The 16,792-nt window shown below is 54.4% G+C and overlaps 1 protein-coding gene across 1 annotated transcript in view; it reads left to right on the top strand.

The window, feature by feature from the left end:
- Positions 1 to 665: 665 nt before the first annotated feature.
- The window catches only part of WNT10A (Wnt family member 10A), a 45,307-nt gene continuing 29,180 nt past the window's right edge, over positions 666 to 16,792 (top strand). Inside the window, exons 1-2 of the mRNA XM_078870050.1 lie at positions 666 to 843; positions 7,607 to 7,869. Coding sequence (XP_078726176.1) covers positions 782 to 843; positions 7,607 to 7,869 — 325 coding nt within the window. The 5' untranslated portion in view covers positions 666 to 781. The remainder of the gene's footprint in view (positions 844 to 7,606; positions 7,870 to 16,792) is intronic.

Here is a 16,792-nt window from a genome sequence, read left to right as displayed (position 1 = left end):
CGACGGGACCTGCGTGGGCTTTAGCATTGTGACGGACTGCGCGGTGGGAGGGAAGGAGAGGGTGGAGGGTTAGAGTCGGGGGGGGGGCTGTTAAGGAAGGTAGGCGGTAGCAGTGGGTGGAGGGGGGGGTGCATTTAGAAGTTTCTTTGAGACACCGCGGTTGGAGGGAAAGGAGAAGACTGGGGGGCGGGGGGAGGGGCTGCTCGCGGTGTCCGTGGGGGAGTGGACCAGTGGATGAAGCGGGGTGGTGGACGGAGTCGCGAGAGAGGAGCGGGGATGCATGTCCGCAGGGAGGGAGGGAGGTGTGCGGGGAGGATTGGGGGGGAGGTGGTAGTGGACGGATGAGGTGGGGTGGGTGGTGTATTGCTTTCTCTTGGCCCTGACGTCACCGCAGAAAAGGCAGAGAGATCCTCCGATCGCGGGGCCGAGCCGCGCAAATGGGCGACGAGGAGGAGGAGGAGGCGCGCGCCGTCTCTCGGGGGTCGCTCGCTGCGCTCGTGCGCCACCTCGGCACGCCGCGTCCGCGTGACCGTCCCGCGTGCGCGCCGCGCAGAGCATCGTCCGCCCGAGTTCACATCGAGCTCCAGGAGCGCTGAGTCGTCTCTAGGATAACAGAAGGCGGCGGCTGGCGGCGGCGGGGGGGGGGGTGTCCAGGGGGAGGTGGGGGCAAGGGGGACCGCGGCTCGTTTGAGCCCCTCTCGCGAGGTGGGAGGAGGAGGGGGGGGGGGCGCTCAGCGGGAAGAGGGAGCGCTTCCTCCCGCTTCGCCCTGCGGGAGGAGGGATGGCGGTGACCCGGGTGCCGTGTCTGGTGCTCGCGATGGCCATGGCGCTCGCCGCGCGAGGGTAAGAGATGCCGGAGAGGTGCGCGATGGGGGAGGGGGGGTGAGGAAGGTGTACAGGTGAGCGATGGGTGGTGAGGAAGGTTTACAGGTGAGTGATGGGGGTGAGGAAGGTTAACAGGTGAGCGATGGGGGTGAGGAAGGTTTACAGGTGAGCGATGGGTGGTGAGGAAGGTTTACAGGTGCGCGATGGGGGTGAGGAAGGTGTACAGGTGAGCGATGGGGGGGGGTGAGGAAGGTGTACAGGTGCGCGATGGGGGTGAGGAAGGTGTACAGGTGAGCGATGGGGGTGAGGAAAGTGTACAGGTGCGCGATGGGGGTGAGGAAGGTTTACAGGTGAGCGATGGGGGTGAGGAAAGTGTACAGGTGCGCGATGGGGGTGAGGAAGGTGTACAGGTGCGCGATGGGGGGGGGGTGAGGAAGGTGTACAGGTGAGCGATGGGGGTGAGGAAGGTTTACAGGTGCGTGATGGGGGTGAGGAAGGTGTACAAGTGCGCGATGGGGTTGAGGAAGGTGTACAGGTGAGCGATGGGTAGTGAGGAAGGTTTACAGGTGAGCGATGGGGGTGAGGAAGGTTTACAGGTGAGCGATGGGTGGTGATGAAGGTTTACAGGTGAGCGATGGGTGGTGAGAAAGGTGTACAGGTGCGCGGACACGTGGGGCTGTCTCTGCTAGGTGAAGACCTCGGGCTCGGCTAACATGCTGCTGCTGCTGCTGCGTGGTGGTCATATTCAGGAGAATGGATTTGCGGATCTATCTGTGCGGAGCTTTGCGTTTATTAGCTCCTAGTTCTGGTGTGGTGGTGGTGGTGGTGTTTTTTTCCTTTCGGGCACGAACTCCCCATACGATGCCGTGGAAGTGACCGAACGAATCAATACCAGGACCGTCCCGAGTGTTGAGACTCAGCGAGGCTTTTCTGCACGAATAGAAGGCATTGTTCGGATTGTTCTGTGCATGTGCCTGCTCGCTCCACGCCCCCCCCCCCCCGCATTGTTCTGCAAAAAGCGCCCGTTTTGTTGTATGTTGACGCCGCTGTAAGAGACGGGAAAAAAAAGGAAAAGCGCGCATCGGAGCCAGCGAGTCTACTACATTCACGTGGCGGACGTCGGGCTTAGCGATGGCACAGACAACTGTTGGCATAACTGCAAAGTGGTACTCCGTTGTGTAGCCCCGGCGAGTGTTATGGGCCGGGTCGAATTCTCTGGCTAACGAAGCACCCGTTTGGCCACACTCGCGCTCTCACACAGATGCGTGCTGCTCGCCGCGGGTAATGCCGAATGACGTCGCGTCGGCTCGTATACCGCAGCCGCAAATGTTGAAGTGCGTTTGGGAAAGGGGCAACACGAAAAGGTGCAGGTGACAAGGAAGACGACGCCTGTTCGTGTTTCCTTCTTGAGCGACTTCTGGTCTCGATGGGCCTCTCACTTGACTTTAACGAAAGGTCACCCCGTCTGTCTGTCCCCAATTATCTAAGGCGACTTCTCGAGTTTAATCGCATTGCCGTTGCGCGCATTGTGGAATCGTTCTGACAGTAGTTGAGCCTTGGCGATGCGATTCATTTGCTGCGGTTGTTGTTTTTTTGGGGGGGGTCGAGGACATATCTAAGGGGGCCGTGTTTTGCTCGGGGAGCGCGCCTTTCCCTCCGACGTTGGTCGAACGCGCTGCGTCGCTCTGTGCGCGGGATAGCGTGTCGAGGAGACTGTGTCGTTTCGCTCGTTTCGCCAAGATGCGCCAAGATGCGCATCGGCTTTCGGCAAAAGGCGTGCGACGTGCCTCATTACGCAGGGTCCGATTGACACCTCAACGAGAGAGCTCGCCTCGCTGCCAGTTCTGTCTGAAGTGTCCGGATGCGTCCATCGCCGAAGGGAGCGATGCGTTTCGGCCGTTCCGTCGGCGCGCGCGCAGACGCTTGGTTCAAAAGCTACAGCCGCTGTGGAATTATGTCAGCAGTCTAGAACGCGTGTCAGTATCGCCTCGTTAATAGCCTACGCTAATGATAATGTGTTTGACAGATTGTCAGAATCACAGCCTATAATTGTCAATTACAAACTTATAAAGACCACGCATTTCGGTCACAGTGCGGGTTAGTGAAAGTGGGTAGGGTAGATGGGGGGGGGGGTCTTAATATCGGTTACCCCCTCGCCGACGCGAGCCATAGCCGTGAAGCGAACTCGGGTGACCGCGTGCGTAGCGCAAGAGTGTGCTAACCACAGCGCCACCGCTCCACCGCCAAGACTTAACGATGAAGTGAGAACTGCTCGAATGCGCGTTACTCGGCAATGAAGGCGGCCTTTAATGAATGTTGAATGCCCGCCCGCTGCGGGGATTGGAGATCGCGTGGATCCTGTGGGGTAGTAAGGGTGGCGCAGTGGTTAGCGCATCGCGTTATGAGCTCGCATTGCTGGCCACCGCTAGCGGACACGCGAGTGGTGTTTGAATCTCTCCCCAGCATCCCCTCCACCAACCCTCAAGTATTGCGAAACAATCCCGGCGTGTGGTGTGGAGGGGCTTCACTCAGCAGTGGATTGACAAAGGGCTGCACATTTGTATAAGCAGAGCTGCCAGCTGAGCCGGCTACCGCAGACAGGCACGGTTCGATTCCCGCTGCCAGGACCACCCGATGCCTCTTTAGACTTGCTAAAGGGCGCTTGCCTGCTCTAAAGTAGGCGTTAGAGACTCGGTGACGACATTTTCAAGAGCATATTTGTGTTTGTCGGTGTCGTGGCCTCAACTTTTAAGACTTGCATTTTCTTTGTTGGACCACATCACGTTGAATGCGCCCGATCTCGGAAGTTACGCTGAATCGAGTCCGGTTAGTAGTCGGATGGAAGACTGCCTGGGAATAAAAGCTGTTGCAGACTTCGACCGCGAAGTCGCCAGGAGATGGCAGTAACCGCAATGGATTCTTGAATCTATCCGTGCAAAGCTCCGACCGGTACCCCCCCCCCCCCCTCGTAAGCGTGGGCTTTCTCCGGTCAGTCCGGTTTCCTGGCACGTGAAGGCCACTCGTCAACACGACTGGCGAAACATCGCAGTGCAGGGCCCTCTTCGAAAATAGTCCTGAGACTCAGTAGCAAGGCATTCCCGTGATAACTAAAGGCATTATTACGTCCCGCACGTGACGTGCTATGCATTACAGATGAATCATCGTGGATGGGGGGGGGGGCAGCCTCCACTCGGATACAATAACACCCAAGGAGCTCTCGCCTGGTTCAATAAAGGACACGCAGAGACAAAGGGGAAGCCCTGAAAGACTCACCGACGCCACTGGTGACGGAAGGGGCCTCTTAGGTAGCTCCCCTCTAAACGGTCCTTGGCCTACTCTTCCATGCTGGCCAGAAGGTCTTGGCAGAGGCGGGAGTCTCCACACTTTAGCCCAACTAACTGCGGTGCACATATACAATTGATACTACCGGGTGTGCAGAGGTGGCACGTGTTGGGGGTGGGATTTAAACAACATGGACATCGTTTTAACTGCCGCGCAGGAAGATGGAACTGAACTGGTGATCTCTGGATTGCAAGTCACGTGTGCTCACAATCAAGGCTGTTTGTGGATAATTAGGAACAGCACCAACCGGACTGGAGTTATTGGCATGAATGAAGTCATTATCTTTTTTGTAAGCGAGCTACTTATTTGCGTATTTAAAATTGTGCAGTGTGCTAAGTGGGACTCTTTCATCTGTGATGTGTCACTCCATCAATCATTAACCCGTTCGTCGACCGCGAAACGTAACGGCAATGAGCTCGGTCTCTCGATCTTTCAGGATCGGAGATTGTGGCACGCAGACTCCTTTACGTCACCCTTTTCTGTTGTTCAAAAACAGAAAATGAAAAATAGTTTTTAATCTCTGCGAAATCTGTTCGGCTTTATGAGACGTACATTGGACGTGACCCAAGTAGAGGATGCTGGAGGAAGTGCGATTCGTGTTCGTGGAAGGCAAGGCTGTATGTTTTTTTGTTTAACGTTGATGCATGACTAAGTCTAATCCTGTGCAAACCAAACTTGCTCAACATGACCACAATATTCTACAGGTGCTGTCTTGCGGATTGGCTCGCCCCCATCACAGGAATGTGGAATTTCCACCAATGACTCGCGGCTATAAGCGAGCGTTAAGCGCGGTCCCACGCTCTTTCGAGCTGGACACCCACCACGTGTTTGCCTTTTTTCAGTGGAAATTATAAAGTTGTTTTTCGTTTTTTTTACTGGATAAAATGTTGTTCTCGCAGCTTCATTAGTACGTCTACCGTAGAAGCGACGGTCTCCAGCACAACTATCGAGCGCTTGATGCCCATGGGGGGTGGAGCGGTGGCACAGTGATGATCACATTTCGATAGAATTCATCCAGCAGCGGATAGATCATGGCCGAAGGGGAAGTTTTTATGATGAAATTGATGATAAGATACCGAACTCTCCTCCGCGGTTGCGCTTTTTTATTTATCGTCACGCACACACAGAGGTGTAGCGTTTTGTTTTATTAATTTCCCAAGGCCGCTCCCTTCTTAAGTCTGAACGAGGAATTTCCACCGGATCCCGAGAAAGGCGGTGAAGAATCGGCGGGGCAAGAGAGTCACCCAAGGCGGTGGCCATTCCACCAGCGCGGCATTGGCTTGAGCGCGGTAAATTCCCCTGTGAGCGCCGAATAATAACAAGCGGTTTTTATCTCGGGACAAATCTACAGCGGTGCGTGAAGGTGACGCAGAAAAAAAAAATGTGCATTCCTGTATGGGAGATATACAGACAGGCAGAGAGAGAGAGAGGAGAGAGCGAGATGATGGACCGACGTGCTCTAAGATGTCTCTGGGAGGAATGCACGCGAGGTGAAATTTACGCGCGCGAGTCCCTGAAAGGTGCCGAGCGGTAACAGCGAGAGGAATGGACGCCTCGACCACGTCCGTGACACGTTCGTGCTTCTGCGGGTGTCCGTGATTGCGCGTCATGAAAATGATGCGAGGGACATTGATAGACTGCATATCCACGCCACTAACGATCTACTGATGGATGAAGGCCTTCCCACTCTGTACCGGTCGTGGAAATAGTATAACCATGCTTCGCCACCCTGGTCAATGTGAGTCGATGATGGGCTTGGGGCTTTCAGAAATCGCCGCTGATGTTAGCCGTGGCCTGGAATAGAACTCAGGCCGCTGGTACTGCTCAATATCTCTTCGTCGCGGGAAATCATCACCGCCACCATCATCATCATCACCGCCACCAAGAAATGCGTCTTCTTAAATGCCGCGCGTAATCACGGGGAGTGATGCCTCGATCGCCAGACGAAGTCTTTCAAAGAAATGAATTCGCCGATAAGACGTGGGACAGTTTCCCAATTGCTCGGACTCACCGGCGAGCAATTCCCGGCCGCGTGTTCCTCACCGAGGAGAGAGCCCGGTGCGGTGTGCGTCCCCGACTCCGTAGCGTGACCTCGTCGGAAGGGGGGCGGGGGAGTGGTTGGGAGGGCAATACAAACACTCAGAGGGACCACTGCACAATCAACGTTAAAAATACATATTTAAACGAATGTTAAACATTCTAGATGTGAAGCTTTCGTGACTGCAAGTATTCATATTCTTAGGTTTTTTCGGTAAAGTCACGTAGGTAAAAAATTAAAATTAATAAAAGTAAAATAAAAAATAAAAATCACGACGTTTCGGAGGCAACGTCGTGATTTTTTATTTTTATTTTTTTATTTATTTTACATTTATTAATTTAAATTTTTTACCTACGTGACTTTACCGAAAAAACCTAAGACTATGAATGTTTAACACTGACCTGATACTAGGAGGGGGTGAGTGAACTGGGTGAGGGGGCGAGGCTCGGAAACCCGCGCAGAGAAACACGACTCGCGTCAGCCTGGTTCTCATTAGAGCGGCCATTAGTTCGCTTCTCATAGGCAACAGATTTACTTACAGACCTCGTGCGCGTGTGGGTGTGCGTGTTTGTCTTTGTGCGCGCGTGTGTGTGTGTGTGTCAATGGGGAGCGGTAGTGTAAAGTTTAGTGCGCTGCTCTGCGAACCTGGCGACCCCAATTCGATTCCCGCTCACGGCCGATATCGGTGACGAATGCATGAACCACTCACTGGCTTGCCTGAGGTCGACTCAGCCTCAAATGAGTACATGGTGCTGGGTGTGAACATCAGCTCTGGGGAGACAAAGGCGACCGGACACACCACCCCCGAATAGGTGATCGCTAACAGCACCTGCCCCAACAGCCTCGTGTAGGTTACACGGGGGAATTTAAAGTTATTTGTCAGTGTTGCGTGTGCTGCTGCTTGGGAGTTGGAGGCAGTCGCCCTCCAGCAACAACAAGAAAGGGCAGAGGAGCGACGCTCACAACAACGAGCAGAGCGCCGGACGGCTAAACCACAGAAAGTTGACACAGTTGGGGGCACAGCTGGTGAATCTGCCAGTGATCTCAGTCAGTCAACCCACGGCACCTGGGTCTGTTCCGTGACCTCCTGCCAGCGGTCCTTCAACACTTCACGTGGCCTCAAAGTGCACCTAGCATGGCACAAGCACCGTGGGGATGTCACCGCCACTTAGTCGGTGAACGGCGGTTGTTGTTGTTGCTGCTGCGTGTTTACTCCTGCCTCTATGTTCACGTGTGTGCGTATGTGTGCGTGCTTGCGTCCCGTGTCTGTCTGCGTGCGCGTGCACATGACTCATCTCGCCGCACTGCCACCTCTCCGGCTGGACCGAACCAACAACTTCCAACCACCACCACCACCACTCACCCACCCACCAACAACAAACAAACGACAACAAATTCCAGGGCGCTCACAAACGACATCCTCGGACTCAAGCTGCCCCCGGAGCCCGTGCTGAACGCCAACACCGTGTGCCTGACCCTCGCGGGACTGAGCCGGCGGCAGCTGGAGCTCTGCATGCGCAGTCCAGACGTGGCCGCGTCCGCCGTGCAGGGAGTGCAGATCGCCATCCACGAGTGCCAGCACCAGATGCGCAACCACCGCTGGAACTGCTCCTCGCTCGAGACCAAGAACAAGCTGCCCTACGGCAACACCATGCTCACGCGAGGCAAGTCCACCACCCCAGGGCGTGCGTGGTGTGTGGGTGCGGGCGCGTGCAGTGATGTGTTTGTGTGCGTGAGTAGTGTGTGCGTGCGCGTGCAGTGGTGTGTGTGTGTGCGTGAGTGGTGTGTGTGTGTGTGCGTGCAGTGGTGTGTGTGTGTGCGTGCAGTGGTGTGTGTGTGCGCGTGAGTGGTGTGTGTGTGCGCGTGCAGTGGTGTGTGTGTGTGCGTGAGTGGTGTGTGTGCAGTGGTGTGTGTGTGTGCGTGAGTGGTGTGTGTGTGCGTGAGTGGTGTGTGTGTGGGTGAGTGGTGTGTGCGTGGTGTGTGTGTGTGTGTGTGTGCGTGAGTGGTGTGTGTGTGTGCGTGAGTGGTGTGTGTGTGTGGGTGAGTGGTGTGTGCGTGGTGTGTGTGTGTGTGTGCGTGAGTGGTGTGTGTGTGTGCGTGAGTGGTGTGTGTGTGTAAGTGGGGTGTGTGTGCGTGGTGTGTGTGGGCGTGAGTGGTGTGTGTGTGTGCGTGAGTGGTGTGTGTGTGGGTGCAGTGGTGTGTGTGTGTGCGTGAGTGGTGTGTGTGTGCGTGAGTGGTGTGTGTGTGTGGGTGAGTGGTGTGTGCGTGGTGTGCGTGGTGTGTGTGTGCGCGTGCGTGGTATGTGTGCGCGTGCGTGGTGTGAGTGCGTGAGTGGTGTGTGTGTGTGCGCGAGTGGTGTGTGTGCGCGTGAGTGGTATGTGTGCGCGTGAGTGGTGTGTGTGTGTGGGTGAGTGGTGTGTGCGTGGTGTGCGTGGTGTGTGTGAGTGCGCGAGTGGTATGTGTGCGCGTGAGTGGTGTGTGTGTGTGGGTGAGTGGTGTGTGCGTGGTGTGCGTGTTTTGTGTGAGTGCGTGAGTGGTATGTGTGCGCGTGAGTGGTGTGTGTGTGCGTGAGTGGTGTGTGTGTGTGGGTGAGTGGTGTGTGCGTGGTGTGTGTGAGTGCGCGAGTGGTATGTGTGCGCGTGAGTGGTGTGTGTGTGTGGGTGAGTGGTGTGTGCGTGGTGTGCGTGGTGTGTGTGAGTGCGTGAGTGGTATGTGTGCGCGTGAGTGGTGTGTGTGTGCGCGTGCGCGTGTTGTTGATTTGTCACGGCTCGCACTGCCTGCACTTTCTTGCGCGGGGACACGCGGCCCCCGGGTCGGGAGGATGGCGTTGGGGCGAGGCGTCATTTTGGCACGCAGGGGACGCGGCTCAACGCTGGTCGGTATGCGGGTGACGTCATTGCGCAGATGCGCTCATCCCACGCGGCAGCCAGTGAGGATTCCAGCCAGCCAGCAAAACTTTTAAACAAAAACTATATTTCGCTTATTCTGTGTGTCTTTCGGTAAAGTCACGTAGATAGGTTCAAGGAAAATAACAAATATAACAAAAAAAACTACGACGTTGTGATTTATTTATTTGTTTTCTTCCTGATGACGATCGCTTGTGTTGTGATCGAAACGTCGTAGTTTTTGGTTATTTTTGTTATTTTCTCTGAACCTATCTACGTGACTTTACCGAAAGATCCAAAGAATATGAATTCCTGCAGTCACGAAAGCTTTAAGTCAAGATATATTACGCTTGTTTACCCAGGAAAGCCTCATGTCTATATTTTCAGGAGGGTCCTGCCAAGTTTTTATAATAGGAGGGCGATGATTGCTGAGTAATTTCAGCTGTAATTAATATACTTATTATTCGAAAATCTTTCAAATTGCGCAAATTTGGACCGTGAGACGGCAATGACCTACTCTTGCACTTCCACTGTGAAGCAATCGAGCGTATTTTTGCGTGTGGTTAATACACCCTCAGTATTAACCTGGGCAGCCGCTGCATTCGAACCGCAAACGCGCTACCGCTAGTCCTTTGTAAACGCCCGGCAATTGGGCGACTGTGCGTTTGTGTGTTGGTTCGTGCCGGCCTTCACCGATGCTCGTGACCAAGCACTTACCCGTACCGTGTGGGTTAGTATTTATGGGCTCGCGAGGGTTGTGTGCGTGTCTACGTGTAGTTGTGTAGTGTCCAACTCCTCGTGCGCCGTGCCGGCCTTCACAGGTGCTACTCGCTAACAGCACTTGCCCCCGACAGTCTGTTAAGGCTACACGGGGGGATCTTTGTCTTTGTGTTGTGTAGTCGTGTAGCGGTGAGCGCGCTGCGCTAGGAGGCCCGAGTTCGACTCCCGCAAACGCCCAACACCAATGACGAATTCATGATCTGGTCCTGGGCCGATTCAGCCACAAATGAGGACCTGGTGTGCAAACATCGCCACTGGGGGAGACAAAGGCGGTCGGGCGTGCGACTGGCCACCCACCCCCTCGTGTACCGTGCCGGCGTTCATAGGGTGCTCGTTTACAGCACTTGCCCCAACAGCCTGTAAAGACTATACGGGGGTTCTTTGTCTTTTGTTGCGTGTGTGTGTATGGGCGTGTTTGTGTGGATATGGAGGCTTAAATGTGGATGTTTGTGTGCGTGTGTGTTTGGTTTGCGAACTACGTGACTAACGCGGCGACGTTAGATATTGGAGCGGCTCGGACACAGCTAACATCAGCTGCAGATGAACGGGTGCGTGATGCAGCATGCACTGGAGATATAAAGACGGCCGGGTGTCGTGCTGTCCGCCAACAGCACTCACCCCCAACAGTCTATGTCGGCTGTACGTGTATCGGTGTAAGCTGGTATGTGTTGCTGTATACGAGTGTATGTTGTCTAAGCTGGTATGTGTTGCTGTCTGGTGGTGTGTGGGGAGCGGTGGCACAGTGGTTAGCGCGCTGCGCTGCGAACTCGGCCACCCGAGTTCGATTCCTGCTCACGGCTATCACCAGTGACGATTTAATATGAACCGGGCCTGGGGCTCCCCTCGGTCGACTCAGCCTCAAATGAGAACCTAGTGGCGATGTGTAAAAACATCGCCACTAACGAGACAAAGGCGGTCGGGCGTTGCGCTGGCCACCCACCTCCTCGTGTGTCGTAACCGGCCTTCATAGGTGCTCGCTAACAGCACTTGCCCCAGCAGTCTGGTGAAGGCTACACGGGGTACTATGTTTGTGTATGTCGGTGTGTGGATGTACAGTGCGTACACGCTGACTTTTGCATGCAAATTCTCTCGTACGGTCACTCACTCGTGATCGCATTCTCTCGATCTCTCTCCTTCCCCCTCGGTCATCGTTGTTTCACTTGCTCGCTCTCTTCAACTCTTTTATTCGGTTGTTTGAATTTAATCAAACACACGCAGACGCACGCAAAGCCAAACATCCTCCGTGTAACCTTAAACGACTTCGGGAAAGTGATGATAGCGAGCGCTTATGAAGGCCGGCATGTCAGCACCACGCCCGACCGCCTTTGTCTCTATCGTGGTGATGTTTTACACACAGCACCGGGTACTCATTTGAGGCTGATTCGACCGAGGTGCTCGTGAGCGGGAATCGAACTCGGGTTGCCGGGTTCGTTGCGCAGCGCGCTAACCACTGCGCCACCGCTCCCCACACACACTTACACACTTGGGTCACTGGGTTCGTAGCGCAGCGCGCTAACCACTGCGCCACCGCTCCCCACACACTTACACACTTAGGTCACTGGGTTCGTAGCGCAGCGCGCTAACCATTGCGCCACCACTCCCCACACACTTATACACTTGGGTCGCCGGGTTCGTAGCGCAGCGCGCTAACCACTGTGCCACCGCTCCCCACACACTTATACACTTGGGTCGCCGGGTTCGTAGCGCAGCGCGCTAACCATTGCGCCACCACTCCCCACATACACACTTATACACTTGGGTCGCCGGGTTCGTAGCGCAGCGCGCTAACCATTGCGCCACCGCTCCCCACACACACACACACACTGACACACATCTAGACACACACTTGAGACCCACGCGGGTGAGCGGTGAGACGCCGCCTCGCGAGGTGAGTTCGGGAGCTTGCGCTCACGCGCCTAACGAGTCGCATTGCTCATCCGTCAAAGTCTCGCTCATGGGAGCCGGGGGCCGTCGCCCCCGTCGAATTGTTTAACGCGCATTTCACACGCACGGCCCTCGGCTCCACCCCCAGCGAGGCTCACTCGCGAGTCCTGAAAGCGATCTACCCCCCTCCCCCGCGCCGCGCATCCCGCGGACAGGCGCGCGCTTCGCCGTTCAAGCCTCCGCCAGTGTCGCGAGTCGTGTGGTCTGTCGTGGTCATCCAGAACAGACCGCACAACGTCTAACGAATTTTTCGATTTAAAGCTTTCGTGACTGCAGGGATTCATCTTCTTGGTTCTTTCGGTAAAGTCGCGTAGAAGGGAAGTAATAAAATAATAAAAATAAAACATGATAAAATAATTCTCACGACGTTTCGGCCACAACACAAGCAGCCGTCCTCAGGCGAAGACCAGGTTTGTCGGGGAGACAGCGTCTGAATGAAGAACGTCTAACGACGCGATGCTCGATCCTGACGCGGTTGTCTGGCTTTGGCCACCTGAATGTGAAATCCTAGTTGTTGCTCAGCAGCTGCACAGAGCCGTACGACAGAAGAATAATAATAAGAAGAAGGAGTGTCGTGAGCGCTGTTTTGCGAGCACGAATTAAGTGACGTTCGCGTGGCACGCGAGGTCGTGGCGTTGCCGTCTGCCAACACAACGTCGACGTCGGCCCGCCTTTGTCTTCCCTTTGCCGATGTCCACACCGGTCGTCGTGGGGGTATTCGTGTTCATGCTGAGTCGACCTAGGATAGGCACGGATGGTGTTGTAAGATTAGACGGTGAAGAGATGAAGTCAGGACATCCAGTGGCCTTAGCGCAGTGTTACGCTGATCTATTTATTGGCCCAAACACTCACAAGACAAACACAAAAAACCTCCGTACAGCCTCAACATACTTTTGGGGTAAGTGCTGTGAGCGAGCACTTATGAAGACCGGCACGGCACCCGAGGGGGTGGGTGGCCAGCACCACGCCCGGCCACATTTGTCTCGCAAGTAGCGATGTTTACACATCGCTCCAGGTACTCATTTGAGGCCACGTCGACCCAGGAGAGGCCCAGAGTCGGTTCGGATAATCGTCACTCGCGTTGGCCACAGTATAAACTACAGGCGGCAAGTGCATCTAACACGGGCTGCAGGGCACACGAACACAGGGGGGTGGTGGTGTGGTCAGGACAACGCACCGGCTGCTTTTGCCACCGCGCTAAGCGCTCATTTAAGGCTGAATCGACCTAGGAGAGACCCATGACCCGTTTCGGATATCACTCGCCACCGATGATCGCGATGGTATCGAATCGACCTCGTCGTGTCAGCGGGTTTCCGAGAGCAGACGCGCTAACCACTGCGCCACCGCTTTCCAAGGCGTATGGGCAACCGTCTGTGGACGGAGCCACAACGATAGCGCATTTCTGTTGCTAGCCCCGTAGGGAACAGCGGAGCAAGTAGCTCGCTGGCCCGTCTGTGCGTCGGAACGTTCGGCGTTGTTACCTCCTCGCGCGAGTGGGGGTTTCGGGTTGCTTCCCTTTTCGTCCAAATCATCAACTAACAAAAAAAAAATCCGATCCTAAAGCGGGGCCATCTCGAAGAGGGAATCTGTCCCGAAGAGACTCTTTCGGGCAATTATTTCAAATGACACCTGTAAACTGCAGGAGGTATGGCTCCCAAACTTTACAGCGTCAGCGTCCCCTCGGGGGCTACGCGCGCACACACGGGCGCGTTTACAGGAATCATTACCACAGCTCGATAGTTTACGAGCGGACAAAGTTTAGGAGCACGCGAGCAACGGGGTAGTTTTTTTATATTAGTTAGGAATGCGTTTGAGAACAAGTGCGTGCGTGTGTGTCAGTGCAGTGTGTGTGTGTGTGTGTCCGTGTGTGTGTGTGTCAGTGTGTCTTGTGTGTGTGTGTGGAGAGCGGTGGCGCAGCGGTTAGCGCACTGCACTACGAACCCGGCGTGTCCCGAGTTCGATTCCCGCTCACGGCCGTCACCAGTGAGGATTAAACTGAATCGGTCCTGGGCCTCGCCTAGGGTCGACGCAGCCTCAAACGAGTACCTGGTGAGAGTGTGTAAACATCAACATTGGGGAGACAAAGGTGGCCCGGATGTGGCGCTGGCCACCCACCCTCTAGTGCGTCGTGTTGACCTTAATGTGTGCTCGCTAAAAGCACTTCTCTCAACAGTTTGTCAATGGCGTTGTGGGCGATCGTTGTCTTTGTATGTTCGGGGAAATGAGTGTTGGCAACGGTTCGCGCGCCGCGTGAGAAAACACCGGCAAATCGAGTTCGATTTCTGGCCACGGCTAACGCGAGTGACGAGTGAAAGCTGAACCGGTTCCGGGCCTCCCCCCTAGGTCGACTCAACCTCAAATTAGTACTCGGTGTGGTTTTATGACTCATCGGCACGCGGGAGACGGAGACATCCGATCGTGTTTGTGCGTGCGACGTGCCGGCCGTGGCAGCGTGCTCGCGAACAGCACCTGCCATCGACAGTCGATGCGGCTTTGCGTAGGGAAGGGCGGGGGGGGGGTGTCGTTGTTTTTTTTGTGAACGTATCTGCCCGTGTGCCTTCCTCACAATCTCACTCGAGGCTGTGTAAAAACAAAATAAGTATCAGTTGACGCACGACGGTAAAACAGACCCACGCCATAGGAATGTGGAATTTACACCACGAGCGCTTCGACTCGTTTCCACGAAGGCTCTTGTCGAGAACGGCCTTCGATGGAATGCGATCGAATCATCTCTTGAGAATCGATCTCAAGAGATGATTTGATGCATCGTTACATTTCACAAGCCTGAAGCGTGACCTTGCTTAACGGAGGCCGGGGGGGGGGTGCATGGCACCGTCTGCATGTCGCGTCCTCTGCTGCAGCTCTCACTTCCGTGCGCCACAATAGAGGAACAACAGATGGCCCCGTGGCTGTGCACGTATTAATTGGTCTGAATATTTCACCGACGTTTTGTGACTTGACCATTGGACTCTAGCGGTGTGTGGGCTTAACCGTCGGCACTGGAGAAATGGCAGTGGCGGGGGGCGAACGCCCCCCCCCCCTTATACAGCTCCCCCAAAAGCTAAGAGACTGCCTAACTTATACCCCCCCCCCCCCTCCAGCACACAGCACCTGCTCGTGACATCACATAGGAGCTACGTTGACAATCACGCGTGGGAATTGAACGAGCGAAGCGGGTAGCGGGTGGGGGGAGAAACGACGGTGGGTAGGTAGAGAGGTGGGTGAGATGGGGAGGAGAGGTGATCGTATAAGATGCCTCAGGCTGCGAGATGTTCCTGCGCAGCTCGTCCCCGTGTTCGTGACCGCTGATGGAAAATGGATCTTAAGACTGGGGCCGTAAAATAAATACCCCGACGGAGAGCGTGACCAGTCCGGACTTGCGGAGACGCCAGCTAAGCCGAGGCTGTGTGTGATTCGCGAGGCTCACTGCCCCGTGTAAATATCTCGGTAAATTTATCTCTGAGTCGCTCGGATTTTTGTGGCATCGCGGTGTCGTGGGAGACCGCAGATGACTTGAGAAGCTGGGAAAACAGGACAGGCATGCTGAGTCTGAATAATAGCCCTATTACTATGTATGTGTATATGTCTTGTGTGTGTATGTATGTGTGTGTTTGTTGTTGGGGGAGCGGTAGCGTAGTGGTTAAGCGCACTGCTGTACAAAACCCGTTGACCTGAGTTCGATTCCTGCTCACGACCAATAACCGGTGGCGAAACGTTGATTCGGGCCTGAGCCTCCCCCAGGTCGACTCCATCTTAAATGGTTACCTGGTGCGGTGTGTAAATATCAACACTCAGCAAACAAAGGCAAATGGATGTGGTGTTGGCCATCCACCCCCTATTCTGGTTTGCCAGTTTTCATAATCGATGGGTATCCGCACTTGCCCCAACAATCTAATAAAGGTTATCCGGGTGATATTTGTCGATGTATGCATATGTCTGGAGCCAATCATAATTTCACTACGACAAATGCATAGCATTTTTGTTTACAGTCCTTGTAAATAATACGAGTTGATATATATATTACATAGATGTGTGATATGATTGTGAACGTGCGCAACTAAAATTACTATGTACTGTATGTAACTTTGTACCCATGGTCATGGGCCTCTCCTAGATCGACTCGGCCTCAATTCGTACTTGGCGCAGTGTGTAAATATCAGCCAGAACTGGGAAGACAAAGGCGGGCGAGCGTGATGCTGGTCACTCACCCCCTCGTGTGCTAGTACGACCTTCATAGGTGCTCGCTAACAGCACTTACCCCAAAAGTCTGTGAAGGCTATAGGGATGTATGTTTTTTTATGCATCGAATATAATTATTTATGTAGGGTAACTAATTCCTACGGCCCAAATAACCCTGATTTGCGTCCGGTGTTGTGGGATCTCGGAAGATAAGGAGGTTTGAGTCTGGTCGATTGCTGGAGTCCCCCATCTGTGTGAGCGAAAGGCTCCGAGTGTTTCCCCGTCGTATTCGTCATGGGTTTGATGTCTCTCGCATGCCCCGGTTCGCTCCTGGACATGCGCGCGGAGCCAAACAAACGCCGAGGAGTGGAGTTGGCGAAACACAAAACCTGTCGAGAGAGGGGGACCCTTGCTGAACAATTCGTGAGTCAGGCTGGGCTTCCCTGTCTGAACAAAGGGAAACATTATCGCATTTTCTTTGGGTCTTTCCGTAAAAGTCACGTAGATAGGTTAAAAGAAAATGACAAAAAAACTACGACGTTTCGATCACAACACAAGCCATCGTCATTTGTTCCCCCCTTCTGATGACGATCGCTTGTGTTGTGATCGAAACGTCGTAGTTTTTTTGTTATTTTCTTTCAACCTAACTACGTGACTTTACCGAAACACCCCCAAACAATATGAATTCCTGCAGTCAGTGAAAGCTTTAACACGTTGTCACATTATCGTGTGCGATTATATTGGCGGTAAGGGAGCAGCCACAGTGGTTACCGCCACTGCTCGATAAACACGACGCCAT

This window comes from Lampetra fluviatilis, chromosome 2 (assembly GCF_964198595.1).
Source record: "Lampetra fluviatilis chromosome 2, kcLamFluv1.1, whole genome shotgun sequence".
Lineage (NCBI taxonomy): Eukaryota > Metazoa > Chordata > Hyperoartia > Petromyzontiformes > Petromyzontidae > Lampetra > Lampetra fluviatilis.
This window is presented reverse-complemented; position numbering and strand designations above follow the sequence as displayed.